Source organism: Hoplias malabaricus, chromosome 16, assembly GCF_029633855.1.
Source record: "Hoplias malabaricus isolate fHopMal1 chromosome 16, fHopMal1.hap1, whole genome shotgun sequence".
Lineage (NCBI taxonomy): Eukaryota > Metazoa > Chordata > Actinopteri > Characiformes > Erythrinidae > Hoplias > Hoplias malabaricus.
Genome location: NC_089815.1, coordinates 4,713,151 through 4,740,496, shown reverse-complemented (window position 1 = coordinate 4,740,496; position 27,346 = coordinate 4,713,151). Strand labels below are relative to the sequence as shown.

Genomic DNA, 27,346 nt, shown 5'->3' with positions numbered 1-27,346 from the left:
TAATATATATATTATAATCTCATTATTATTACTATAATGATGTTATTCACCAGCCTAGCTTTAACTGTCATTTCTTACATAAACATTAATGAAAAGTAACACCAGGCATTAAAGAGTTAAAGCTGGTAGGAGGAGGTGGAGGAGGAAGGTCATTTTTCCGCTTACAAACGTATAATGAGTCTTACTCATTACTCAACATCACGAATGACAGAACACACTCTAAAAGCAGAACTATGGCCAGTGACACCATGATGTGACCAAATGGGTTTATTTATAAAGAGCATTATTATATTTTACAGAAACAAAAGATCTTTTTTTTTCTTTCATGGGGTTGGTTTTTGCGAGCCCTCTGTAGTGTGGAAGGATGTTGTAGGAGAATCCAGTCTTCACCAAAGAGATCCACTGCCTTCAAACGTACTGTAACTGGCAGAGAGGGAGGTCATTCTTCTTTTACATAGGTGCCTTCAAAAAATAAAGAGTCTGAGGTGTCAGTCGTTTGGAGTATACTCCGAACTGAAATAAGCGATGTACTGAATTTACTTGATTCAAATGTGTGCGTCATTCCCATTAGTGAACATATTCTACCCCTGTTCCATAAGGGAACACGGTTCTGAATCTTAATGTCTGTGACACGCTTTGGTCAAAACACCACAAGGATCAAACCACAGAGCAATTTTTGCTGACTGTCTAAACAGCCCTGTTCAAAACGACTGCTTTCAGTGCATGTTCCTTTAAATGATAATGAGCCACACACAGCTCATATGCAGTGGGATGCAGCAGCGTCACGACTATTTAAGGCGCCCTGATGACCTCATAACCTTCCAGACTTGTAGTGTTGTGCCATATTGAGCTGTTTATCTGGTAAGTGCCAGTTTCGGTGTGACATCAGGTCTTGCATGGTTGTTAGCTGCTGCTGTCTCTATTTCTTTTCTGACCTGCAGTTTGGTTTCACTTACTTTTTCCTTGACTTTACCTTTAAATATGGTCCTAATTAATGTCCTGTTGAACTTAATGGACGTTTGACTGGATATTAATGGAAAAGAAATGTGGTCTCTGAATTTTGCTCAGTGCTGTGGGTAAATATTCCATGTGAAAATGCTGTACACATTTGACTGAAGTGAATTCAACGCATTCTTGTTTTCCCTGTAGCTCCAGAAGTGCTGTGTTGCTCACGCTGACTGTGAGGTGAACCACTGCAGAACTTGCTGTTTGTTCTCGTCCAGCCACTTGATCTTGGCCGTGGTCTTCTCGATGGCCTGCTGCAGAGCCTGCGTCCCGGAGCCAAAGCCAACACCGGCGTTGTCCGTCTGGAACTGTTTTAACTGCAAAGCAAATAAAAAACAGCACATGCTGGAGGACATCACACTGAAACAAAGGTCAAACACATTCAGCATGAGTTACACATCATCAACAAGAGCATGGGAAGGTGAAACGGCTTTTGACAGGGGTGCCCAAACTTGTGCATAAAGCTGTATCCCTCATTAGCTCCTTTCACACAGGCGCAGTAACCCAGAAAAGACTACTCAGAGGAGTTGTAGTTCTCAACACGACCACCTCTAACCCTTGTCCTGGACTTCACCAGAGTTCTGTCCACCACTCGAGAAGATAGACAGATCTTATCTGGGCAGTCGAATGAACGTGACAAGTACCTGACTGAGTTCAAACGGTGTGCAGAATCTGGACGTGATGTCACTTATTAAGCTGGAGAATGCAAATGATCCGGCTCCGTACCTGGGAAACACACAACAGCAACTGCTCCTTAATTCCGAATGAAGCATGAATCAACGTTCAGAAGCTCAGTACATATTTATCTTTGTATGAGCTTAAATCTCTAATTCTATCCTTTTCCATTCAGTCAGAGTACATTCATCAATTTCTGACAAAACCCTAACATCTCCAAAATTGTACCTGTAATATTTCTCTATTGTATTAAAAGACTCTTACACTTTAAACAGATACTCCCATCTCGCTCGGACAAAGTTCCAGGCCAGAGGCTGACCCACCACATTCCCGGCAATGTACCCTATCGTGGAGGTCGCGTCCTGCTTGCGAATCTTTGCAGGATCCAGTGTGTATTCAAGGAACCTTCATTTTGAAAAAGAATAAATTAGACATAATGGAAAATACACAGTTGTTTTGTTTACATTATTCATTCATTCATTGTCTTTAAGCTCTAACCAGTTCAGGGTCACGGTGGGTCTGAAAGCCTACCTGGAATCACTGGGTGCAAGGTGGGATCACACCCCAGGGATGGTGTCAGTCCCTCACAGGACAAAACACACACACACATTCTCTCACACACTCACACCTTTTGGCACCTACCAACGTGTGTTCTTGGACTGTGGGAGGAAACCGGAACACCCGGAGGAAACCCACGCAGATACAGGGAGAACACACCACACTCCTCACAGACAGTCACCCGCACCCGGAGGAAACCCACGCAGACACAGGGAGAACACACCACACTCCTCACAGACAGTCACCCGGAGGAAACCCACGCAGACACAGAGAGAACACACCACACTCCTCACAGACAGTCACCCGGAGGACACCCACGCAGACACAGGGAGAACACATCACACTCCTCACAGACAGTCACCCGGAGGAAACCCACGCAGACACAGGGAGAACACGCCACACTCCTTACAGACAGTCACCCGGAGGAAACCCACGTAGACACAGGGAGAACACACCACACTCCTCACAGACAGTCACCCGGAGGAAACCCACACAGACACAGGGAGAACACACCACACTCCTCACAGACAGTCACCCGGAGGAAACCCACGTAGACACAGGGAGAACACACCACACTCCTCACAGACAGTCACCCGGAGGAAACCCACGCAGACACAGGGAGAACACACCACACTCCTCACAGACAGTCACCCGGAGGAAACCCACGCAGACACAGGGAGAACACGCCACACTCCTTACAGACAGTCACCCGGAGGAAACCCACGTAGACACAGGGAGAACACACCACACTCCTCACAGACAGTCACCCGGAGGAAACCCACTCAGACACAGGGAGAACACACCACACTCCTCACAGACAGTCACCCGGAGGAAACCCACGTAGACACAGGGAGAACACACCACACTCCTCACAGACAGTCACCCGGAGGAAACCCACGCAGACACAGGGAGAACACACCACACTCCTCACAGACAGTCACCCGGAGGAAACCCACACAGACACAGGGAGAACACGCCACACTCCTCACAGACAGTCACCCGGAGGAAACCCACACAGACACAGGGAGAACACGCCACACTCCTCACAGACAGTCACTGAAGCAGGACTTGGAGCTGTGTGACTGCACTCCCTGCTGCACCAGCGTGCCGCCCTCTTCTACATTATATTCTTTAAAATATTTAAAAGTATTTTTTACTTGAGCATTTTTCAGTCTCTCTTTGCCCATTAGAACTGAACAAGCTGTTTTAAGTAAATAAAAGCTGTGCTCAGTAAATGTTTTCTTGCAAAAGTGCTTGCGTGTCTTGTATGTTCTGTTTGTTTCCTGTTTTTGTTGTTTGCGTTTTGTCTTTTGTTTGTATCATATGCAAAGAATAAGGTGGTGTCCGTTGACCAGGAACAGCTCAACATTCATCTCTTACTCTTCATTTCAAAAAAGAAAATGAGTTTTTCTTACATGGGCCCTTTAGCTCTTTCACTTATATATACTCTAAACTGAAAGTACAGTTTACCTGTTAAGTAACCAGGGCTCTTTGGTGCAGGACAGAGCTGACCGCAGTTTGACCGCCTCAGCAGCTACTGTGGCTTTCTTTAACATCCTCCAGCCGAATTCCCACTCCTCTACTCCTCCAGAAGCGATGGCATAGCAGTACACTGTGGACCTCAGGTTCGGATGAATCCTTATATTCACAACATAGTAATTATTCATTGTTTTGAAATATGCAGATGCACTGAATATATTGTATTTCCTCCAGTAACCAAATCAGTACAGTTACATACATAAGTACGTTAATAAACATTTCGTCATACTAAAGTTTGAAAGATTTATTTCCATTAATCAAAGTTTTCTATCTACAATTCCCAGCATGCTCTATGTATAAATCATACAACAACATGGGAGTCTCTTCTCTTTAACCAACCTACCTATCTGTAACTAGCCTAGCCATAGCTGTGTGCTAATAAACACCACCAAGCTAGCATTCGTGTTACTTGCAGCTTAAACCGCTTTTTGGTTACCACTGGCAATACCTGCGTATTCTGTCACGGATTTACATACTTATTATTATCCGGGTCCTCCATCCACTGTCTGAACCAGGTTCTGGTGAGGTCACGGCAGCTCTGGACACCGGTTTTACAAGCTAGCGACAGAGCTATGATTTGTGTGAATCTGAGCAGGGAGAGGAAATAAGAACATCACCAATGGGATTCCACCCATGACTGAGAGCATGAGGTACACAGACACTGACTGTAAAAGGCCATAAATCCTTACTGGTCATTGTGGCCTTGAGGCACTGTCGTCCAGTTGTCAGTGACTGTCGCGAAATAATCAAACAGAGGCTTGACCTGTTTCCTGAGGTAGGCCTACGGCGGGAAAACATTTTGTTGTAGTGCATTTTTATGTACGTTCTTATGTCTTGTGAAAACATATATCTAGTCCATATCTAGTCCATATATCTGTCAGTTGTTTAAAGTCAACATAATATGAATAGTACTGAATGTGTCTTGTTGGCACAAGTGTTCATTTAATACATAATTAATTTAATAAATTATTTAATTATTGGTTTAATAACACGTGTACCAAGCTAAATTACTTAACAATGAAATAATACACGTTTACTTCATAAATGTATCTTGAAATAGCTTATTCTTAATATTTATCTCATAAATATGGTATAACTCTCTCATGAGATTTATTAGATTCATATCATTTCACTTTCTAACACATCCTTTTGGCAGAGTGTGGAAAAGGAAGCCACCTGCATCGGTCCGTAAACCTCACTGCGATCAAACATCAGGAATAATGAGTCGAGATTTCTGAGAGCCACTTCCCAGGGAATGTACTCTCTCTCCAGGGAGAGATACTTGGTTGTTCTTAGAGCGAGAGTGATGTTAATGATGGATGCCCTGGAAAAACGGAGCACAAAACTTCCATGTGCCTTCGCAGAGGTGATGCTGAGAGAGAATAAAACTGACACACAGATTCTAGGAGAAATGCAGGACTGCCCTCTCACCTGGCGAGGTTAAAGGCATCATCCAGGACCTGCGCTCTGTTGATCACTGGTATAACCTCGACAAGAGAAACAAGAACATCTTTCTCAAGATCAGATTCACACGGTAGTCTTAACTCTCAGGCCATAAACCCACACCTTAGATTCCTCCTGGATTTAAATCATGAATGGTGTTGGAAATCGCTTAAATACTTGCACTTCAAACATCTTCAGCTGGGTTTATAATGATCATATTTTATATTGTTTTTGTGTCTGTCCATTTACAGACAACAGGAACACACACCTGTCTCTCTGCTTTACCTGGTGGTTGGAGCTGAGTTGACCGAGGAGCCGCTCCCAGTTCTCAGGGTCGTAGTTGACTCGGTAATATCCAGAAACATTTACATTCGCCAGAACCCACTCTCCTCTGCTGACTTTCATAGGTTTGTGCACAACTTGGAGAAACAACAAGAAACTGATCATTCAAGTGCAGAGATTTGTTACACAGTCTAAGACCATAGGTTTGTCCACCACTGAACACTCAGCAGGTCACTAATAAAGAGTTTGTTCGCCTTTTTATGCTGCAGTAACCGCTTCAACTCTTCTTACAAAGCTTTAGAATAGATGGTGAAATATTGGGAGGGTTTGATGGCATTCAGCCAGTGGAAAATTCCACAGTAAGAATTTGCAGTTGCTATGATAGGACAGTTATAGCTACGTCCGTTGCAGTTTCATGCCGGATCACAATCACTCAACATTTGTGACTCTCAGATTGTACAAACTACAATCGAGGCAGATTCGTAAAGTCACACTGGATAAAACCATACGTTTCATTAGTCATTGTTAACTCTCCTGTGAACTCAAACAAGGCCACAGTGCTAGACAAAGCCCAGTCTACCATAGGCTCATCTAGGCCTGGGGTAATGGAGCGGTCTGAGGTACCTGCTTTCTGAAGAAGCCAGAACTGATCCTGTTGTACTCCTCTCTTCATCCATTTGATCGGAATGAACCACTCGTAACTGGAAACAAGCAAACCGTGAAAATACTTTAGCAATTTCTCCAGATCATTTTAGCGTTCATCCTGAGCAAGCAGAGGTGGGAGAAATCTAATCCTATACTCAACTCAATAAATAATTATGCTTTAAAAAAAAGACTCAAGCCCGACCCTCATCTTCTCCAATGACTCTTTTTCACATTTTATAACATTAATGTCATTATAAAGACATCTGGTGGCTTGGATGTGTCAGAGATTTTGTATTAAACCTTTTAAACATTGCCCCAGTAACTAATCACTTTCTAATTTAAGGAGTGATCTAACTGCTAGTGTTTTTATGTGTTACAAAATGAGAGCTAATATTTTGCTAAATTATTTAGATTAATTGTATATATATTGTAACAGTTATAAATATTGCCGTGTTTAGGTGGGAAAAACAGCTTACTGCTCCTGTAAATACACTAATTCATTCATTCAGTCATTGTCTGTATCGCTTATTCAGTTCATAGACGCGGTGGGTCTGGAGCCTACCTGGAATCACTGGGCACAAGGTGGGAAAACACCCTGGAGGGGGCGCCAGTCCTTCATAGGGCGAAACACACTCACACCTACGGACACTTTTGAGTTGGCAGTCCACCTACCCACATGTGTTTTTGGACCGTGGGAGGAACCCGGAGGAAACCCACTCACACACAGGGAGAACACACCACACTCCTCACAGACAGTCACCCGGAGGAAACCCACGCAGACACAGGGAGAACACACCACACTCCTCACAGACAGTCACCCGGAGGAAACCCACACAGACACAGAGAGAACACACCACACTCCTCACAGACAGTCACCCGGAGGAAACCCACGCAGACACAGGGAGAACACACCACACTCCTCACAGACAGTCACACGGAGGAAACCCACGCAGACACAGGGAGAACACACCACACTCCTCACAGACAGTCACCCGGAGGAAACCCACACAGACACAGAGAGAACACACCACACTCCTCACAGACAGTCACCCGGAGGAAACCCACGCAGACACAGGGAGAACACACCACACTCCTCACAGACAGTCACCCGGAGGAAACCCACGCAGACACAGGGAGAACACACCACACTCCTCACAGACAGTCACCCGGAGGAAACCCACGCAGACACAGGGAGAACACATCACACTCCTCACAGACAGTCACCCGGAGGAAACCCACGCAGACAGAGGGAGAACACACCACACTCCTCACAGACAGTCAACCGGAGGAAACCCACGCAGACACAGGGAGAACATACCACACTCCTCACAGACAGTCATCCGGAGGAAACCCACTCAGACACAGGGAGAACACACCACAATCCTCACAGACAGTAACCCGGAGCAGGGCTTGTACCCACAATCCCAGGATCCTGAAGCTGTGGGACAACCACACTACCTGCTGCACCACCGTGCCACCCCCTTTAAATACATGTACTTGAGTAAATGTAAGTAATAACTACCCACCTCTACAACTACCCTGAAGTGTCCTGTACTTTTAGTGTGTTAGTCTAGTGATAAAGTCTAGTGCAACACACTTGAATTCTGAGGCTCTTTCCACCACAGCATTCGGCTCCAGCAGGAAGTGCTTCTGGCTCACATTTCCTGTCCGAGTGTCTACGGTGACCACTGGGAAACCCATCTGAAGAATCCAGCGGTTCATGATGTCGTGGACACTGTGTGGCAGCTTCAGCTGAGGGCTTTTGTCTACAGCCTAGAGAGCAGATTATATTCATTACCTCATTATCTACCCCCTTTAATTAGTATGCCTTGTTAAACAAGTGATTATGTATAGAACTGTGGTCTAGTTACAAATAAACACAGAAAAATGCATTGTCAAGACCCTTGTAGTGTGATGTTAATTCCTGAGCGAGGAATCAAACCCTAGTCTGTCATATGCCGGCCATCCCAGCACTGTTACCCATTATACTCCAACCATACTCACTTTCTGAAGATGATCCCAAAGGTCAGAGTACACAGAGTTCCCAAAAGCGAAATTATTCAGGTAAGTCTGGAGGAGGTAATGCAGAACAGATGTTTTGTTTGAGCATGAATTGTTGAGGAAAATCCCCATTAACCCACAAACTTATGAAATATACGGTTACGGCAAGGCTTACACTAAGACCCTTGACGAAAACTGGCTCAGTCAGGAATTCAGAGAGCATCCTGAGCACTGCAGCCCCCTGTAACAACAAGCACATGAGCACCGTCACCTACACCACATCGCCAGGGTGGACACAAAATGGCCACTTTGCTGCAGTAATAGCTTCTATTATCTTCTATTAACTTTCTACTAAAAGTTAGAACATTGTTGTGGGGATTTGATGGCACTGAGAGTAGTGGTCTTGTATAGGTGAGGGGGTGGTTCCTACGCCCCGCCCCCATCCAGAAATTACATAGTGCAGTTTCTCCAGTGCTGACCTTGGATTAGCAAGAACAGGGGCTCTATTCTCCCAGTTACAGGCCAGTGTGGCATTACAGTGATTTACATAGTGCTGTTTTAAAATGATAATTGTTATTTTATTATAAAGAATAACCAAACATTAAGTGTTAATACAATACATTCACAAACACTCATGCATATTTTTTGATACAGTATTATCCCCCAAGAACAGAACAAAGGGTTGCTCATAATGAATGCACTGACCAAAGGACTCTTCTCACTACATGTTTGGGTTATTATTTGTTGAATCAAAATGGCTATTGTTGTTTTAGTACAATGCAGCAGTTACCACAAATTGACAAAGAAGTGAATCACAGTTATACATTACTCAAAAACATATTTTTACGCCATTAGCCTCAGCTCTGCCACAAAACTAAAGAAGCGTTTGGAGTGAAGTAGATGCAGTAAAGCACTCCTGTACCTTGCTGTAAGAGATGGTGTTGAACATTTGGCTGATCTCCGCTGGCTTGTTGACCTCCTCCTCTTTGCAGGACAGTGGATGGGAAGATACCAGGCTATCTACAGCAAACGCCCGATAAATGTCATACAGTATAATCTGGTCTTTCTGTGGAAGGCAAGAGGGTTCTGTCAGAGTAAAACAAAAGATTTAACCCCTTTGTGTCAGGTGGATCTCAATGAACCAGGCTCCTTTAGATGAGCTAATAAGCTAACACTTAAGCTAACTGCTGCAGCGATCGGCTGTGAATCCGGTGGCTTCTACAGGGACGAGGTGCCTGCCATGGTTAGTTTGTTCAAATAACAATGAGAGGGTACAGCAAATTGATCATAACTTCTAAAAGGTTAATTTGGTTGATCACAAAACAGACAGAGAAAACTGAAGCCTCCCATAAGACGTTCTTACAATGTTCCATGTAGGCTCCGCGTAGTCTGCTCCAAGGTACTCCACATACGAGGCAAACCCCTCGTTCAACCACAGATCGTTCCACCACTTCAGGGTCACCAGGTTCCCAAACCACTGGAGGCCATAAACCACATCAACCACAACAGCACATCAAGTCAAAAGAATAAAAACAATGGTAACCAACCACACTTAATGGACTGTTACATACCATATGAGCAAGCTCGTGAGAAACCACTATCACAATCCTCTGTTTGTTGCCATTGGCGGAGGTTTTGGAGTCATACAGAAGAGCCGTCTCCCTGTATGTGATGAGACCCCAGTTCTCCATGGCACCAGCACTGAAGTCCGGCAGTGCAATCTGGTCTAAGAAAGAAGAACTGCTTCAATAAAATTAGAGGACTGGGCTTGGTACCGGAAGGTTGCCAGTTCAATCCCCAAGACCGGTGGGAACATCCACGGCTGAAGTGCCCTTGAGGAAGGCACTAAACCCACAACTGCTCCCTGGGTGCTGGGGATCGCTGCCCCCCAGCTCTGGGTGTGGGTTCACAGCCCCTAGTGCACTACTGTGTGTGTGTGTGTGTGCGTTGACTGCCACAGATTAGTTAAATGCGGAAGACAAATTTCGTTGTACATGGTATCATTTATTAATTTATTCATTTATTAATCTCCACTCATAAATGCCTTTAACTTCAAATAAAATAATTTGCATTAAGTCAAGTTTAAAAATTGAAATTGGAATCCTAACATGAATCCTGCATTCATGACTTTGATCGTGAGACACCAAAAATGCAATCAACTTCTAGGACTGAACTTTAAAGTGTGGCAAAAAATTCTACAGTTATTTTTGGAGAACTGAGAAGTAATTATTGTGAAAGGAATGGAAGCTGTAATGTAAACAATGTATAGACACAGTATGCATCGGGAAATCACTGGGTAATTGTATTTTAATTATTTACTTTGTAACATAAACATAGTCTTGGGGCATATATTCTGAAGGTTAAATAATTTATTTTTGGTTTCATACTTCTACGTTATACTGTATTTTGTGTGACGTTTTAACCTACCTGACTTAGAGAGTGGATAGATAGTGTTGTAGTACTTCTCAAAGAACTCCAGGATTGGTTGAGTGACGCTGAGGGCGTAGTCACCTTGTCCTTCTTTGATGGCTTTTGGCCGCGCCCATATACGAACCTTCAAGAAAAAACAAGAACTCAGGAGGTAGTCTGGGCCAAAATTAGATGTCCTTTATTTCCCCCTTATTACAAATGTAGTTGATCAGAGAAGACATTTTCGTGTCATTAGTTGTACACTGGAGCTATATTAAGTTATTAAGAAATCTCAGATAAAATTGCTTATGCAGTTTCTGATACTACAACATACTGTTATCTGTTTTATATACTGTCATGTCGTCATGTCCCTCATAAAATCTCATTACATGGATATCAGAATCTTGTACAAACAAGTGAAAGGGTTTATTGGACATTGATTTAGCCATGCTGTTAGCGTACGCTAACTGATGGAGCATAAGCTTTTATTTCCTGTAAGCTACATTAGCTTTGTAGCTACAGTGTAAAACTAAAGCAGCAAAAATCAGACACCAAATATATCTTGGATGATAAAAATACATTAGATTAAGTTAGAATTTTTGGCTGAGCTCATCCTGTATTGTTGGAGTTCGAAGCTAATTTTTCAGTAAGATACTTTTTTTTATTCATAAAAAAAAACAATTACCATGAGATCCTTCTTTTCATTTTGCTTGTCGACAAAAGCGAAGTCGCTGACAACGAACGCAACCAGATAGGTAGACATCTTCTTTGTGGGTTCAAACCTTGTCCTAATAACATCAGTCCCCTCCATTTTGAGGTACTCTGTACCTAAAGGGAAAGGATGTCAATAGCCTTCATCAGATGTAAGCATCTTAAAGAAACAGAATCAAAACCAAGCAATCAGCCACAACATTAATTGTGTTTTGAAGTTCCCTTGGATTTTTTATTTGTTTTAATCGGAGCTTAGGCGCTAATACAAAACATACTTAAATAAACTATTTAGCTGATTGTTACCCAGATGGCCATGGAATGCTGGCACGGAGTTTGGGCCTAAGCCAGTTTCCGACTGGGACTCTGAGCCGAGTGTAGCCGACTTCGGGCCAAATTGTTGGCTATCTGTGTAGTTACAACAACTTTGGAGCACTAGTGCAAAACTAATGACATTAACATGTATTGCCTGATTGTCTAAACTTGCACAGAAACATTTGTTTCAAAGTGTTTGTAGTTATTATCATTTTTGCAATTTTCTCACCTATTTCTCTACTGTTAGAGAGCGCTACAGTTCCTGGCTCATGAATGAGAGTGATGTGAAATATGGCCTTCATGGCTGGTTCATCGAAACAAGGAAAGGCCTTTCTGGCATAGGTGGCTTGCATCTGAGTAATGGCCACGACTCTGAAAAACAGTAAGTTCACAATGGCTGCATTTAAATAGTCTTTCATTTCCTATCTGCCCTCCTTGAATTTTGCCTGCTGTGGTGGCTCATGTGGATCTTAAACATAGCCAGCACTGCCAATATATTAATTCACCTTCTCCTGGGCCTATCTGGAATCCTTGGGCGCAAGCTGGAACCCACGCTGGACAGGGTACCTGTCCACCACCGGGAATCACACACTCACACCTATGGACACTTTTGCACAGCCAATCCACCTTCCAACATGTGTTTCTGGATTGTGGGAGCACTTAGAGGAAACCCACACAGTCACAGGAAAAACACAGGACTCTCCTCACAGACAGTGACCCAAGATGGGGTTTGAACCAACAACCACTGGACGCTGTCTGACAGGATACATATGTATTTAACGAGGCCAAATAAGGCAAAACGTGATAAAAAAAAAAGATCTCTTGAGAGTCTCTTAAAAATTGACATGTGTTAATTATCAAAATGTAAATGTTAAAAATTATATATAAAATTGTTAAAAATCTCAAGAAAGTAATACAACTACAACTGATAAAAACTACAATTGGTTTCGTAATCACTTGCTATATTGATACTATGACTAATTTGAAAGAAGAATATAGAGTAACCAAAAATGTTTGTAAAAGCAACACATTAGGTGTCATATAAACCAAACTGTCACACTTGTTTTAAAAGTCATAATTTGGATGAACGTTTCCAAAGACTTACTTTTTGACCCCATCATCTTCATATTCACTGCGGTAGAATCCCTCCAGGTCATCTGCCAGCTCTCCTCTGAACTTTGTGTGCAGCCAGTAGACTTTATTTGGCTTTAGCGTCCCCTTCAACTGAAGAACCAAGTACTGTGTTTCCAGCTGGAACCAGGTTTTCTTTATGGCTGGAGCTGTTGCGCCTTGTATGCCTAGTAGCTTAGCATGGTGTCCATCGAAAAGTGTCAAGTTGAGCTTGTGGCAGTGAATTATGATCAAGTCTGTCTCTTTCTCGCAGGTGAACGTTACGCCAGATTCGCCGGAGAAGGTATACATCCCTTGGGCATCCATGGTCAGCCTGGGCCAGAGGGTTATATTGTAAAACTGTGGTTTTAAGGTGTCTGGAAGTCTATACTTGTCCCAGGGATTGTTGGAGGGTGGAGAAGTTGGGGACACGTGCAATGTCTTCTCAACATTAAGCTGAGGTGACTTTTTAATCTTTTCTTTCGTGTAAAGAATGGATAATGCTACAGTGGTGGCTAAAGCTGTAGCTGCTAGCAGTGCGGCTGCTATGGCTAGCTGTTTGCTGATGTAGAATCCCTTCCCCATGGCTGAACAAAGCTGGATAAGTGTGGGCAAAGTTCCAGGAACACTGTTCTCCTCCTCTTTACGCTAACAAGGAGATTCTAACATGGCATATGGCTGAAGGAAAAAAAAGTTTAAGGGCATTAGCATTGCAAGTCTTTACTACCAGTTTTTGCATGACAAATCATGTGCTAACTGTGGGTACTGATAAAGCTGTTTTGACTGTCCTTACTCTCCTGGAAGAATGAATGTCTACACACTGACAAGAAACAGAATATGTAAGCAATTCAGAGGCCTTCAAAGCCTCACGTGTGGTTTCCGAACTGTATCTAACACCTGATAATGATATAAATACTGATAGCATTGACTACTAGAAGATAATCTATATTATGGGCTTATGTTTATGACAATTTATTGACTTAAATATCAGCTTCCATAGAGTCAGTTCATATTACAAAAGGACAGTACTAAAAGAGGAATAATAGTGACTACCAGACAGGACAGTGTTGTACAATATACAGTAGTAGCAGGTTTGTTCACACAGTCTTCTCAGAACTGTGTGACAGCGGCATTACCTGATTTGTCACCATCAGAAACCAACAGTTTTCATTGTAACATGTGCCTGTTTTTTTGTTCTGTTTTGCATTGTCTCTTTTTTTTGCTCCCCTGTCTTGTGCCTGGTTCCTGCTTGTTCCCCAGCCATGTGATACCCTTCCCTTGTGTTTCTAGTGTCATGTGTCTTACAGTTTTTCTCAGTCGCTTTGGAGCATTTTATTCATTCATTATCTGTAACCGCGGTGGGTCCAGAGCCTACCTGGAATCATTGGGAACGAGGCAGGAACACACCCTGGAGGGGGCGCCAGTTCTTCACAGGGCAACACACACACACTCACACCTACAGACACTTTTGAGTCGCCAATCCACCTACTAACGTGTGTTTTTGGACTGTGGGAGGAAACCAGAACTCACCCAGATGAACACACCAAACGTCTCACAGACAGTCACCCGGAGCAGGACTCGAACCCACAACCTCCAGGACACTGGAGCTGTGTGACTGCGACACCTACCTGCTGCGCCACCGTGCATTCATTTTGGACAAACAGCACATGCTTTGGTTGATGGTGCAGCTGATGTTGTACAGGTGTCTGCTCTTTCTTACATTATCAGTTGCTTTTATTATGTTGATCACAATGTAATAGACTGGTCCTCTATTGAATGGTTCAACCCCCAAAACATTCCAGGCACAAGTTCCTTGCCTAAGTCAGTACTCTCAGAAATGCTGATCCAGTCATGAGCTGTGAAGCATATTTTTACATTTCTGTATAATTCTGACATATTTGGTAAACGTCTACTGAACTGATGAGTAGCTCTAAGGTTAACCATGACATTCACTGACAAAGGGAGGTGTTCATCCATCTACCAGTCCTCTAAAATAGCTCAGAGGTGAATCATAAACCTTCAGTTCAGTCTCTTTCAGTACATCTCCCACACACACTAATGAAATATACACCTCACAGTACAAATGTAGTCTTGTGCACTTTCACTGTCATCAAAAACATTCAGAAATAACTTAGAGTTACTGACGTACTGACAATGTGGCTAAACACCCTGACTGTCCTGTTCATAATCAACGACACAAGGGCTTGTCATTCTGGGACATGAACTAAGGATTTTGCATCTTACAGGCATTTTACAGCCAGGGTGTGATGTCAGTCTTCTGTTCATGCTTCATGCTTTCTGTGTTTGTTATTTTTATTGTTTGTACTTTTATTGCTCTGTGTTTACTCTCTTTTCTTTGTTTCTTGTTGAGTGTTTAGACTTTGTGTTTAGCCTCTCTGCCCAGCCTTTAGCCTTCCTACCTAGTCTTTAGCCTCCCTGCCTAGTCTTTAGCCTCCCTGCCCAGCCTTTAGCCTCCCTGCCTAGCCTTTAGCCTCCCTGCCTAGCCTTTAGCCTCCCTACCTAGTCTTTAGCCTCCTTGCCTCGACTTTAGCCTCCCTGCCTAGTCTTTAGCCTCCCTACCTAGTCTTTAGCCTCCCTGCCTAGTCTTTAGCCTCCCTACCTAGTCTTTAGCCTCCCTGCCTAGTCTTTAGCCTCCCTGCCCAGCCTTTAGCCTCCCTGCCCAGCCTTTAGCCTCCCTGCCCAGCCTTTAGCCTCCCTACCTAGTCTTTAGCCTCCCTACCTAGCCTTTAGCCTCCCTGCCCAGCCTTTAGCCTCCCTGCCTAGCCTTTAGCCTCCATGTCTAGTCTTTAGCCTCCCTGCCCAGCCTTTAGCCTCCCTGCCCAGCCTTTAGCCTCCCTGCCTAGCCTTTAGCCTCCCTACCTAGTCTTTAGCCTCCATGTCTAGTCATTAGCCTCCAAGTCTAGTCTTTAGCCTCCCTGCCCAGCCTTTAGCCTCCCTACCTAGTCTTTAGCCTCCCTGTTTAGTGTCTGTGCTCTGTGTTTAGTGTTGATTTATAATGAGTTGTGTTGAATTGTGTTGAGGCTGTGCAATGTCACAAATAGGTAGATAAACAGATTGGATGATTAGGTTTCATCATAAGGGCATTGTTCCACTTTGCAGTCCTGTACTGGGTCATTCATTACCCCTGTGGGCTCATCTGCTGCTGCTCTAGCACTGCTTGCTGTACACCTTTTAATGGGGATTAAACAAGGTGTGTGTGAGAGAGAGAGAGAGCACGTCTGAGCACTTGTGGACATACAGTGTGCATTAAGTGCACATTTCTGATGACATGCCTGGCTCTACCATGGTCCCACACTAAGGCTGTATTATTTTGTGCTGTACCTCACAGATGCTGCTGCAAAGTTCAGCAGTTCAAGAAAATGACCGCCTTCCCACCATCCAGTCACAGTGACCTCACTAAAGTCCACCTTCACTGACCATCAAGCTTGTATTTACGCTCATTCAACACTTCACTTTTCCTAATAGGGCCAGTTTAAGTGCACGGTGGCAATCTCTGTCTACCTCATCTGTCAATGTCAGTGTTTGTTGAATAGGTGTTTTTTAGGTGATGGGCCAGTCTCACTCAGCAGTGGAACAACTTTTACACACATCAAGGTCACTGCACTCAAAACTGCCATGATACATGAGTTTATTACAAACAAACCATAAACCGTGCAGATGAACAGTGCTAAATGGACCTTTATGGATCCTGCTAGAAAACCCAGCATAGACCACTAGAGACCAACATGGACTAGCATAGTTTGTCACCAGCAAGATGTTATATTTTGGATTGTGGTGGTATTTATCTAGCATAAAAAGTTTATATTGTGTTTAGGACATCAGCATGACAGTGTTAACTAAAGAGAAAACCTCCAGAGCAACAGCATACCCAATTAAACCAGCATATGCCAGTTTGGACCAGCATAAGCCTGATTTGAATGTCATAACACAGCTAAGAAAATTAAAGCCAGCTTTGGTCTGTTTAAACCAGCATAGGCCAGCAAAACAAAGTTTAGATAAACACAAATCAGCGGTGTATCTTCTGCTAAAATGGTCTTTAGGAACAAAAGCTGGTTCATCTGTGGTTTGTTTAAAAATCAAAGTAGCATGAGAGTGTTTCACTGCCCAACAGTATCCAAGCAGACTGTCTATACGTTTCTCTATGTATAAAGGCAGCACTCTGCAGCTCACGCTCTTGATCTCATGACAAAATATAGCAAAACCTTTAGGAGGTTCTGACATTGGTGAAGATAAAATACAACCCAGATGTCAATGGAATAATCTTAGGAAAATTAATATTTTGAAAAGCTGTATCTGATCGCACAGGACAGGGAGAAGTCCTCCCTCAGATGATTATAGAAGTGTTGTGGAAGGTGATCTGGGCAAAAGTTCATCTCACATATGTTCTGCTTTGGAAAAAAAAAAGCCTTTGGTCTCATGAGGAGGCAGTGAAAAAATGTCATTGCTTTAAAGACGACAGGAACAGCACATGCCTAGCTTTTAATTATCATCAAGACAGAGGTGGGAGACATCATAAGACTAAGGAAGTCTCTTCGGATATTTGGACATTGGGATTTTTCTTCTGGCACCCGTTCTCTTTTCTCCTCCTCTTAAATTACAGCACTGTTGACACCAGGCTTTTCCAAAAAAAGTCTAAGGTTTCAAATGGCTTGAGCAAACAAGACTAGGGGAAAAATAAATTGGATGTAATATGAACACCACATGGTGTCCTTTAAGAATTAAAGAATACGATGCATTTTTAATGGAACATGATATTCAGGCAAGGTGTTTTTAATAATTGTAATCCAAACCCATTGGGGAAAAAAGTTGGAAACTTGCGAAATAAACCTGGACCAGGCACGTAGTCTACAGTCAAATGTAAAGTACTATTTATGTCTGAATTTCTCAATGTTTCAGGGTCCTGGGTTTGTGGGTTTAAGGCCCGCTTCACGTGTCTGTAAGGAGTGTGGTGTGTTCTCTCTGTGTCTGCGTGGGTTTCCTCTGGGTGACTGTCTGTGAGGAGTGTGGTGTGTTCTCTCTGTGTCTGCGTGGGTTTCCTTCGGGTGACTGTCTGTAAGGAGTGTGGTGTGTTCTCCCTGTGTCTGTGTGGGTTTCCTCCGGGTGACTGTCTGTGAGGAGTGTGGTGTGTTCTCCCTGTGTCTGCGTGGGTTTACTCCGGGTGACTGTCTGTGAGGAGTGTCGTGTGTTCTCCCTGTGTCTGCGTGGGTTTCCTCTGGGTGACTGTCTGTTAGGAGTGTGGTGTGTTCTCCCTGTGTCTGCGTGGGTTTCCTCCGGGTGACTGTCTGTGAGGAGTGTGGTGTGTTCTCTCTGTGTCTGCGTGGGTTTCCTCCGGGTGACTGTCTGTAAGGAGTTTGGTGTGTTCTCCCTGAGTCTATATGGGTTTCCTCCGGGTGCTCCAGTTTCCTTCCACGGTCCAGAAAAAACACACGTTGGTAGGTGGATTGGCGATTCAAAAGTGTCTGAATGTGTGAGTGAATGTGTGAGCGTGTGTCGCGCTGTGAAGGACTGGCACCCCCTCCAGGGTGTGTTCCTGCCTTGCGCCCTGTGATTCCAGGTAGGCTCCGGAGCCACCGTGACCCTGAACTGGATAAAAGGTTACAGAGAATGAACGAATGAATGAATAAAGAATGCTCTCCATTAAATCATCAGCACTTTTAAATTTGCAGACAGAAATGTAGCTTCGCCCTCATTTCAGCAGGGATCTGTGTCCATTCTTCCACAGTTCAGTGCTATGAGTCTTTAAGAGCGTGCAGCAATCAAGAAACTCTTACTGAGAAAAGGAAACTGACAAAAAAGGAAGACCAAACAAAGTAGCGATTGGTGTTCTCAGAACCATGGACTGGAGGCCGGACATCAACACTGATCACTGAATGGATTTGGATTACGCCGATTGTAAGAAGCAGAAATTTTGACCAATTCGGTGTGTAATTCCTTGGGATGTTAAACTTGAACTTGAACGTCTAAACTGGAAAAGAAATGAATGAATGATGGTCGGTCTCTGACTTTTGCACAGTGCTGTGTGTGCACCTGGAGCTCGTGAGGTTAGTGACTATAAATAAACACATATCTCAAGGCAATTCAGCAACTCTCCACAGTGAACACCCACATTCCGTCCACAGCTGAGAGGCGCTTGGGGTTAAAATTCCTCCCGTTCACCAGATGCTGGATCAATTCATGGCAGAATTGTAGAAACCTTTGTGCATGCTGCATTTATTAAAAAGTCCCTGCAAATCGCAAGAGCTGAATTAAAGATGGCTAAAGTGGAGCAGAGAAAGTAGAGCAGTACATACCAGGTGTTCATGAAGAAATGTGCCTCCACCAAGCAGAGAGGTGCAGACTGAGTTGCAATGATGGAGCTGATGAGAAACACACTCCTTCTCCCCCACCCCCTCTCTTTCTCTCTCTCTCTCTCTCTCTCTCTCTGAGTTCACATCTGGGAAAAGGGGGAGGAAGTGGCTTATTCAAGTCTTCACACACAAACACACACTGACATTTTTTCTCATAAATTTCTTTTACACCTAGCTGTAATTTTACTGGGGTTTGTGTGTGGGGGCAGGGATTTAGAAGAATACACTCTCTGAAATATGGCTTCAGCCCCTCAGACCAAGCGTAATCTTGGCGTCAACATGCTAGCTAGGACAGGGCAACAAGGCATGTTGTGCAAGCAGACTGTGTTCTGCAGAACCATACGTCACAAACCTCTGTCATTTGAGGTTTCGTCTGTGTCCCGTTCGCCTTGAGCTCATTCCACATGTCTCATACCTCATCTTTGGAAAAACAAGGTCAGCACAGGATGACCGTTCTTCTAGACCTCATCTCTGAGGACGGCAAATGGCCACAAGAATAACTGAGGGTCAATAACTGTTATTTGGGAACCACACAGGTTTAAAGGAACCAGCCCATCGCAGCCTGTAGGTTCAGGACCAAAAGTTAGCAATAAAGCTAAACACTGAAGAGTGAGGTGTACGAGTTATATTTAAGTAGATGAGGGACACACAGTCATACTCTCAAAGTAAATGCCCGTTATTGCGCTTGGGGCAACAAGGGAATAAGTGAACAAGCAGTGATGAGGCTTGGTTTAGTCTAGAGAAATAGGGGACCTTACTCACCAGCACACACTGTTGATTCACTGGCACATATGTGTGTGTAAATCAAGCTAACAGAATTATTTAAAACTAGTACAAACTAGTACACACATTATAATAATACCCCAATTTCCCATAGAATATACATCCAAACCACCAACAAGTTCCAAACTACTACAATATTTTCCTGCTTACCTCAAATGTAGCACATTAGCCAAGGCCTGTTTGCTATCTGAACACTTCTTCTTTAGCTTAGCACTTTGTAGCTAACAAGTAATGGAAGCTAGCTATCGGTTAGCATGAAACAATCATCACAGACCTCACATATATTGCATTATTAAGTAATCACTGATTAACTTGGGATGTTTTTATGAAACAGGCTAAGCATTGACGCAACATCATTTTGTCCTTTTTATAGATTTCAGGGTATTACACAGTTTCAGAAACTGAACAAATAAGTGAGTTACTAAACAACTCACTGTGTGGCTATGAAGCAACTTCTGAATGTGGTTTATTTTTTTGCCGAAACCAGATTTGAACAGAATACGGACTCAAGGGACGTAAAAATGATGAGGAAAAAACACGTAACTGCTGAGCAGAGCAAACTAAAAGTTATGAGCAGGCAAATGGATGCACATTCTTGAGAATGTTTGAGAGAAGAAAGTAAGAAAGATGGGGCACATTACACTGTCTACTGACACAAATTACAGCATCACTCATTTCAGTTATGAATCGCAGAGTGCTGACTGTACACCAGAAAAAGCAGCGTATGTTGTGTTTTGGATGCTGGTATGCTGGTCAACCAGCATGACTCGGCTGGGTGACCTGCCAAACCAACAACAGAATTGCAAAAACCAGCTTAGGCTAGCACTGAATTCACAGTGGTCTAAGTGGTCACTCTGAATGAGAGTGTCTGCTAAATGTTGTATATGTAAATTGAAATAGTACATTAAGTACAAACAGGCTACAATTAAAGGGCATATCACTGTTGAGTATTAGTACACTGTATGAGTACAGCCCAGCTCCGCTGATAAAGTCGTTCAATTCATTTCAGAACTCCAGTAAATGGAACCTGAGCAAAATCCACATCTTAAGCCTTAATATTCTTACAGGCTTGAAGGGCACGGTAAGCCATCTGCCTCCAGAGACCACCCACCCCACACCAATGTTAGCCTGTTCATTTCCTGCCGATTTAAATCTGCAGTTTTGCAACATTTACATCAACTGTCTTGCCATACGACTTCTCCAAATAAAATTAAAATATGGAAATCCTGCTAGGATACATTTGCAGTGGCAGTTCTTATATCTCATTGGATTTGCTTCGTCCCTCAGTCAGCAGAATGCAATAAAACATCTCAGTAAATGACTGCAGACCCCGGGCCCTGAGCTCCTGCCACTGAGCCAAAGTCATGCTGAGATTCGGAAGAAAACTGGAAAAAGCACAAAGCAAAAAAATAAACCATAATGGAAGACTTATCACAACAGGACATTTTTTTATTTATTTATTGATGGATTGATTGCTTTATTTATTTCGTAACCAGATGCAGAGCATTGTCATGTTCATCCAACAATGATTTTGCAATTTTGGGGGGATGGGGGATGGGGGGGGGGGCAGTATGTGCTCCTATGTGCAGCTGCTCCAGTTCCATTTGCTTCTCCATGGAGATTATAGCAAATTCACTAGGTGTCTATAGAGCGTCAGCCATACAGCAACAGGGGGGGTTCCGTTTGCATGTGTACACGCTGAGGTTCTTGCAGGAAAACTGCATTCCAAGTGGACCGAAGAAGTCAGGTTTGTTATTGTATCCCGTTGAACCAGTAATGGACTTTCCAGGCAAACACTTCCAGGAATGTGCTCTGAGGAAAGAAATACCACCACAAGCCACTCTCCCCCCCAATGGTTCAACTGTGTCAGAGTTTCTCCTCCATTTGAGAGCGGCTTCCCCCAAAATCTTTGCACATCTCAGCCACCGAGACGTAAATATGACACCAGTTCCCACTACTATACTCATAAAAATGAGTGCCATAGAAAGGCGCCATAGTGCACCCTGCCACAGAAGAACCACTTTACTTCCCTAGGGTTCCTTGGAGAACGTTTTCTTTTCTTTAAACAGAACATATGAGTGAAGTAAAGGTTAAAGGAACAGCTCTTAAATGATTTGAAGGTTCATTAAACCTCTGAAAGATTCGTGGCATGCTCAGATTTTTTACAGCATGGTGTTTCGGTGTTTTATGGCGTCCCTTTCAAGAGCCCTATGTAACCTCTTGTTTTTATGGAGTGAACAGTCTGTTCTTTGATGTTGGATGCAGGTAAAATAGGCAAGCACGAAAAATGAGTGATTTAGACATGGTCCAAATGGTGATGGGTCGACGAAGCGCAGACCACACACAAGACATAACAGGACACGATGTACCCCTTTCCTCCACAACTTAATTATGTGGTCAAAATACCACAAGGATCAAATAACACAGCCCTATTTTTGCCCTGACTTAATAGACTTGGCCAAAAGTTTCCATTCTCTCTTTCACTGTGTTTGTGAGATTATTACGAGCAGTTGTTCAGTGTCAGCACCAAAGGCAGAGTGAGTCTCCTCAGTTTTCCATCGCTTTATTTCCGTTCTCTAATTGTTACGTACGTCAAACGCTGAGGCATGAGTCAAACATGAGTCAGGCTCTTCTTCACCTCGTCTTTCTTAGGCGTGACACTGGCCAAACAGCTACTCTAGGCTCCAGAGTAAACACACTGGTTGCTGTATTGTCCAGAAACCTGATCTAAGAACATCCCGGATTAGTTTTATTTACCAACTTGCTAGACAGGAAACAGGGGCAAGTATCACTCGAATGTTGTTTGTAGGAGTGAGAGCGAGTGTTGACCTGGCAACTGTAATATATCATTCAAGTGGGTAGCTTTTAACTTGTTTATATTAGAGAAGAAAAATACAGTCTACATAGAGAGGAAACTACAAAAGTCTTCATTGTTTTTTATTTACTTGTATTTGAAAATGCATGAAAGATGCAGTGACATTGCCTCTTGATTCGTGTGAAGCTTTTACATTATGCCGACTAGTTTAAAGATAATATGGAAAACCAAATATGGAGAAATTAATAAAACTTTCTCTAGGGAACTGAAGCTTATGGTTTTTCCAGGCATCGCTCCACTCCCTTTTTAAATGGAGATACACGCAACGTGGTCAAAAGACGACTGGCTGAACCATGTCAACGGGTTAAATGCTCCTCCAGCTCACAGTAATCAGTCAAGTGGTCAGCGAAATTAATTTGTTTACAGAATACGTTTATATCCCACAGTGGTTGGGTGCTTGGGTTTGGAGCAGCTGTACGAATGCTGTAAACAGTTATAATGAGGAAAAAACAGAGGAGTATTACACTGAGTGGTAACTGATGGAAGTAATCCTTTGTCCAGAGATAATAAATGGAACACTTAAGTGAGAAGAAACGTTTTAAGAATAATATCTAAATGAGAATCTGCAACTTTGTATGGGGGGCGGCACGGTGGTGCAGCAGGTAGTGTCGCAGTCACACAGCTCCGGGGGCCTCTCACAGCACCCTCCCTCTACGGGTGACTGTCTGTGAGGAGTGTGGTGTGTTCTCCCTGTGTCTGCGTGGGTTTCCTCCGGGTGACTGTCTGTGAGGAGTGTGGTGTGTTCTCTCCGTGTCTTCGTGGGGTTCCTCCGGGTGACTGTCTGTGAGGAGTGTGGTGTGTTCTCCCTGTGTCTGTGTGGGTTTCCTCCGGGTGACTGTCTGTGAGGAGTGTGGTGTGTTCTCTCTGTGTCTGTGTGGGTTTCCTCCGGGTGACTGTCTGTGAGGAGTGTGGTGTGTTCTCTCTGTGTCTGTGTGGGTTTCCTCCGGGTGACTGTCTGTGAGGAGTGTGGTGTGTTCTCCCTGTGTCTGCGTGGGTTTCCTCCGGGTGACTGTCTGTGAGGAGTGTGGTGTGTTCTCTCTGTGTCTGTGTGGGTTTCCTCCGGGTGACTGTCTGTGAGGAGTGTGGTGTGTTCTCCCTGTGTCTGAGTGGGTTTCCTCCGGGTGACTGTCTGTGAGGAGTGTGGTGTGTTCTCTCTGTGTCTGTGTGGGTTTCCTCCGGGTGACTGTCTGTGAGGAGTGTGGTGTGTTCTCCCTGTGTCTGCGTGGGTTTACTCCGGGTGACTGTCTGTGAGGAGTGTGGTGTGTTCTCTCTGTGTCTGTGTGGGTTTCCTCCGGGTGACTGTCTGTGAGGAGTGTGGTGTGTTCTCCCTGTGTCTGCGTGGGTTTACTCCGGGTGACTGTCTGTGAGGAGTGTGGTGTGTTCTTTCTGTGTCTGTGAGGGTTTCCTCCGGGTGACTGTCTGTGAGGAGTGTGGTGTGTTCTCCCTGTGTCTGTATGGGTTTCCTCCGGGTGACTGTCTGTGAGGAGTGTGGTGTGTTCTCTCTGTGTCTGTGAGGGTTTCCTCCGGGTGACTGTCTGTGAGGAGTGTGGTGTGTTCTCTCTGTGTCTGGGAGGATTTCCTCCGGGTGACTGTCTGTGAGGAGTGTGGTGTGTTCTCCCTGTGTCTGCGTGGGTTTCCTCCGGGTGACTGTCTGTGAGGAATGTGGTGTGTTCTCTCTGTATCTGTGTGGGTTTCCTCCGGGTGACTGTCTGTGAGGAGTGTGGTGTGTTCTCCCTGTGTCTGCGAGGGTTTCCTCCGGGTGACTGTCTGTGAGGAGTGTGGTGTGTTCTCTCTGTGTCTGTGTGGGTTTCCTCCGGGTGACTGTCTGTGAGGAGTGTGGTGTGTTCTCCCTGTGTCTGCGTGGGTTTACTCCGGGTGACTGTCTGTGAGGAGTGTGGTGTGTTCTCCCTGTGTCTGCGTGGGTTTACTCTGGGTGACTGTCTGTGAGGAGTGTGGTGTGTTCTCCCTGTGTCTGCGTGGGTTTCCTCCGGGTGACTGTCTGTGAGGAGTGTGGTGTGTTCTCCCTGTGTCTGCGTGGGTTTCCTCCGGGTGCTCCGGTTTCCTCCCACAGTCCAAAAACACACGTTGGTAGGTGGATTGGTGACTCAAAAGTGTCCGTAAGTGTGAGTGAATGTGTGAGTGTGTGTGTTGCCCTGTGAAGGACTGGCGCCCCCTCCAGGGTGTATTCCCTCCTTGCACCCAATGATTCCAGGTAGGCTCTGGACCCACCGCGACCCTAAACTGGATAAGGGTTACTGATAATGAATGAATGAACGTTCTATGGGTTTAACGTTGTATAAAACATGCGAAAAACTTCCATTATTGTAGGCTATTGTTCTCTTCGTCCTTTGTTTTTCCAGTCGTTTCAAGACACAAGCAAGCTCTAACCATTCAGGTTTGTTAGATTGTGTTATTTAACACATAAGATAAACACAGCAACGTTCGGAAATTGCTCATTTACAGAAAGGAGTGAAACCGCAAAAACAGTCACAAACACAAACAAATTTACAGAGTGTTTTAGGTCTCAGTAATCACCCATAAGAGACATCATTCTGTAATGTGGAGAAGATGAGGACACAGGATTCAGATGTGAATGTGGCTTTATTACACAGATGAAAGTCAGAAGAAGCACTGAGATTAACAGCACACACACACACACACACACACTACTACAGACCTGACCCAAGACACATCGCTTTTAACATGAACACACAGTGAACTCACATGACACCGATAGCTCACAGGTGCAGGGCATGGCTAAAGGGACCTGAGAGGATCGGAAAAAAACACAATAACACATGGACAGAATAAGCACAAGGCATAAGGGCAGGGTGTGATAACACTGTGACGCTATATCAGTGATCAGATCAAAGTCTGAGATGGAATCTTATCACACTTCCAAAGGTTAACGATGCTAATAATGACTGATAGCCAGAGTTCACACACTGTACTTCTGTCTGATTGATGTTTATCGCACTCTAAGGTAGCACTGGTTATTCTCAGGAAATTCAATCTGAAGTATATTGATATTTCATGTATTTTTTATTTTTATTTATTTATTATTTGTCATATAATTTGCCCCAGCACTCCAAAGTCATGCTGACTATGAGTGTGTTTACATGCACTTAATATGATCAGAAAATAAGATTTTGTCTGTAATCTGATCAACATATTTACATGCACTCGGATAATCAGATAATCAGAAACTCGGGGTTTACATCAGTCAAACTAGAATCAGATTTCTACTTTTGCAACCAGCCAATAACATCACAGAAAATGTGATATGGACCCACTTTAACCGCTTATATTAAAAACGCTTATATTTAAACTTATATTAAAGATAGGGACACGTTTTTTTGAACAAGCAGCTGTTCTTGGAATTGTCAGAAACACGATGGCGAACTTGTGGGCATGTGCAGACTGAGAAAACCAAAAGACATCGAGGTAAGCGTCTACAGCAGGGGTGGGCAATCTTATCCACAAAGAGCTGGTGTGGCTGCTGGTTTATATTCCAACCAACCAGGAGGTCACATGATCATTTGTTGTACTAATACTAACTAATTAAAGGAGTGAAATCAGGTGCCTGGCCCTTTGCAGTTAAGATTGCCCACCCCTGGTCTACAGGCGCTAAAAAATCTGATAACTGAGCTACATTCCAGCTTCAGTCCTTTTCAGATTTCTTAATCAGATTTCTAAGCCTTAAAATAACACTAGGTAGTATTTTTAAACACAACCTGTAACATCTGACTGGAGTCACTGAATACATATTAGAAGAAAATATCACACACATGGACACTTCCTTTTGTTGTTGCTACTCACAGCCCAGCACTGCAGAAACTGCACTGTGTAACTTTTAGAGGAGGGTAGGCACCACCAGCTACGTGTCCACTTGGATCATCGGGTAACTGCCGAAATCCTGAAATTATGATCGGATTATTACGTTCCTTTAAATGCACTCCATGTACCGTGACAGTGATCTCAGATTAAGCAACAGCAGTATGACTTGCATGAATGGGTTAAGTAAGATTTATAAGAACATGTAAGAACACATTTCATAATACACACTGAGTCCGGCAAGATGATCTGGGTTAATGCATTACTTTTCTATTGATGATTAATTGTTGACACTTTACAGTCCCTTCATCAGTCGCACAGTAGATATCACCATTTATAGCTTCCTGCGGTTGGCCTTGAATTCTTTAGCCTCACAATCAGTGGAGAGCAATATGTCTTTTTTATTTTTATATGATGAGACTTTGTGGTCTCTAATGTAATCGGAACAGATGAATGCTCACTCTGTTAAATCACACCTACGGACACTTTTGAGTCGCCAATTCACCTACCAACGTGTGTTTTTGGACTGTGGGAGGAATCCGGAGCACCCGGGGGAAACCCACGCAGACACAGGGAGAACACACCACACTCCTCACAGACAGTCACCCGGAGGAAACCCACGCAGACACAGAGAGAACACACCACACTCCTCACAGACAGTCACCCGGAGGAAACCCACACAGACACAGGGAGAACACACCACACTCCTCACAGACAGTCACCCGGAGGAAACCCACGCGGACACAGGGAGAACACACCACACTCATCACAGACAGTCACCCGGAGCGGGAATCAA

General features: G+C 43.9%; 1 protein-coding gene across 1 annotated transcript; it reads right to left on the bottom strand.

The window, feature by feature from the left end:
* Positions 1-270: 270 nt before the first annotated feature.
* On the bottom strand, positions 271-26,652 carry anpepa (alanyl (membrane) aminopeptidase a). The gene is made up of 23 exons (XM_066647150.1): positions 26,536-26,652; positions 19,002-19,144; positions 12,686-13,368; positions 11,810-11,952; positions 11,243-11,385; positions 10,576-10,702; positions 9,720-9,874; positions 9,512-9,625; positions 9,071-9,214; positions 8,324-8,389; positions 8,152-8,217; positions 7,745-7,920; positions 6,127-6,203; positions 5,506-5,639; positions 5,209-5,264; positions 4,954-5,101; positions 4,467-4,558; positions 4,254-4,364; positions 3,709-3,876; positions 1,945-2,085; positions 1,650-1,731; positions 1,174-1,322; positions 271-462 (listed from the first exon to the last, which is right to left on the bottom strand). The coding sequence occupies exons 3-23, from the start codon at positions 13,273-13,275 to the stop codon at positions 387-389; spliced, it is 2,958 nt and encodes a 985-aa protein (XP_066503247.1). The 5' UTR covers positions 13,276-13,368; positions 19,002-19,144; positions 26,536-26,652; the 3' UTR covers positions 271-386.
* Between the last annotated feature and the right edge of the window lie 694 nt (positions 26,653-27,346).

What these genes read in the sequence shown, in the direction of transcription:
- anpepa (XM_066647150.1), bottom strand. Translation starts at nt 13,275, where the DNA reads ATGGGGAAGGGATTCTACATCAGCAAACAGCTAGCCATAGCAGCCGCA. An exon ending in CTCTAACAGTAGAGAAATAG is followed by an intron (nt 11,386 to 11,809) that starts GTGAGAAAATTG and finishes CTTTCCCTTTAG; the next exon opens with GTACAGAGTACCTCAAAATG. An exon ending in CTCACGAGCTTGCTCATATG is followed by an intron (nt 9,626 to 9,719) that starts GTATGTAACAGT and finishes TATGGCCTCCAG; the next exon opens with TGGTTTGGGAACCTGGTGAC.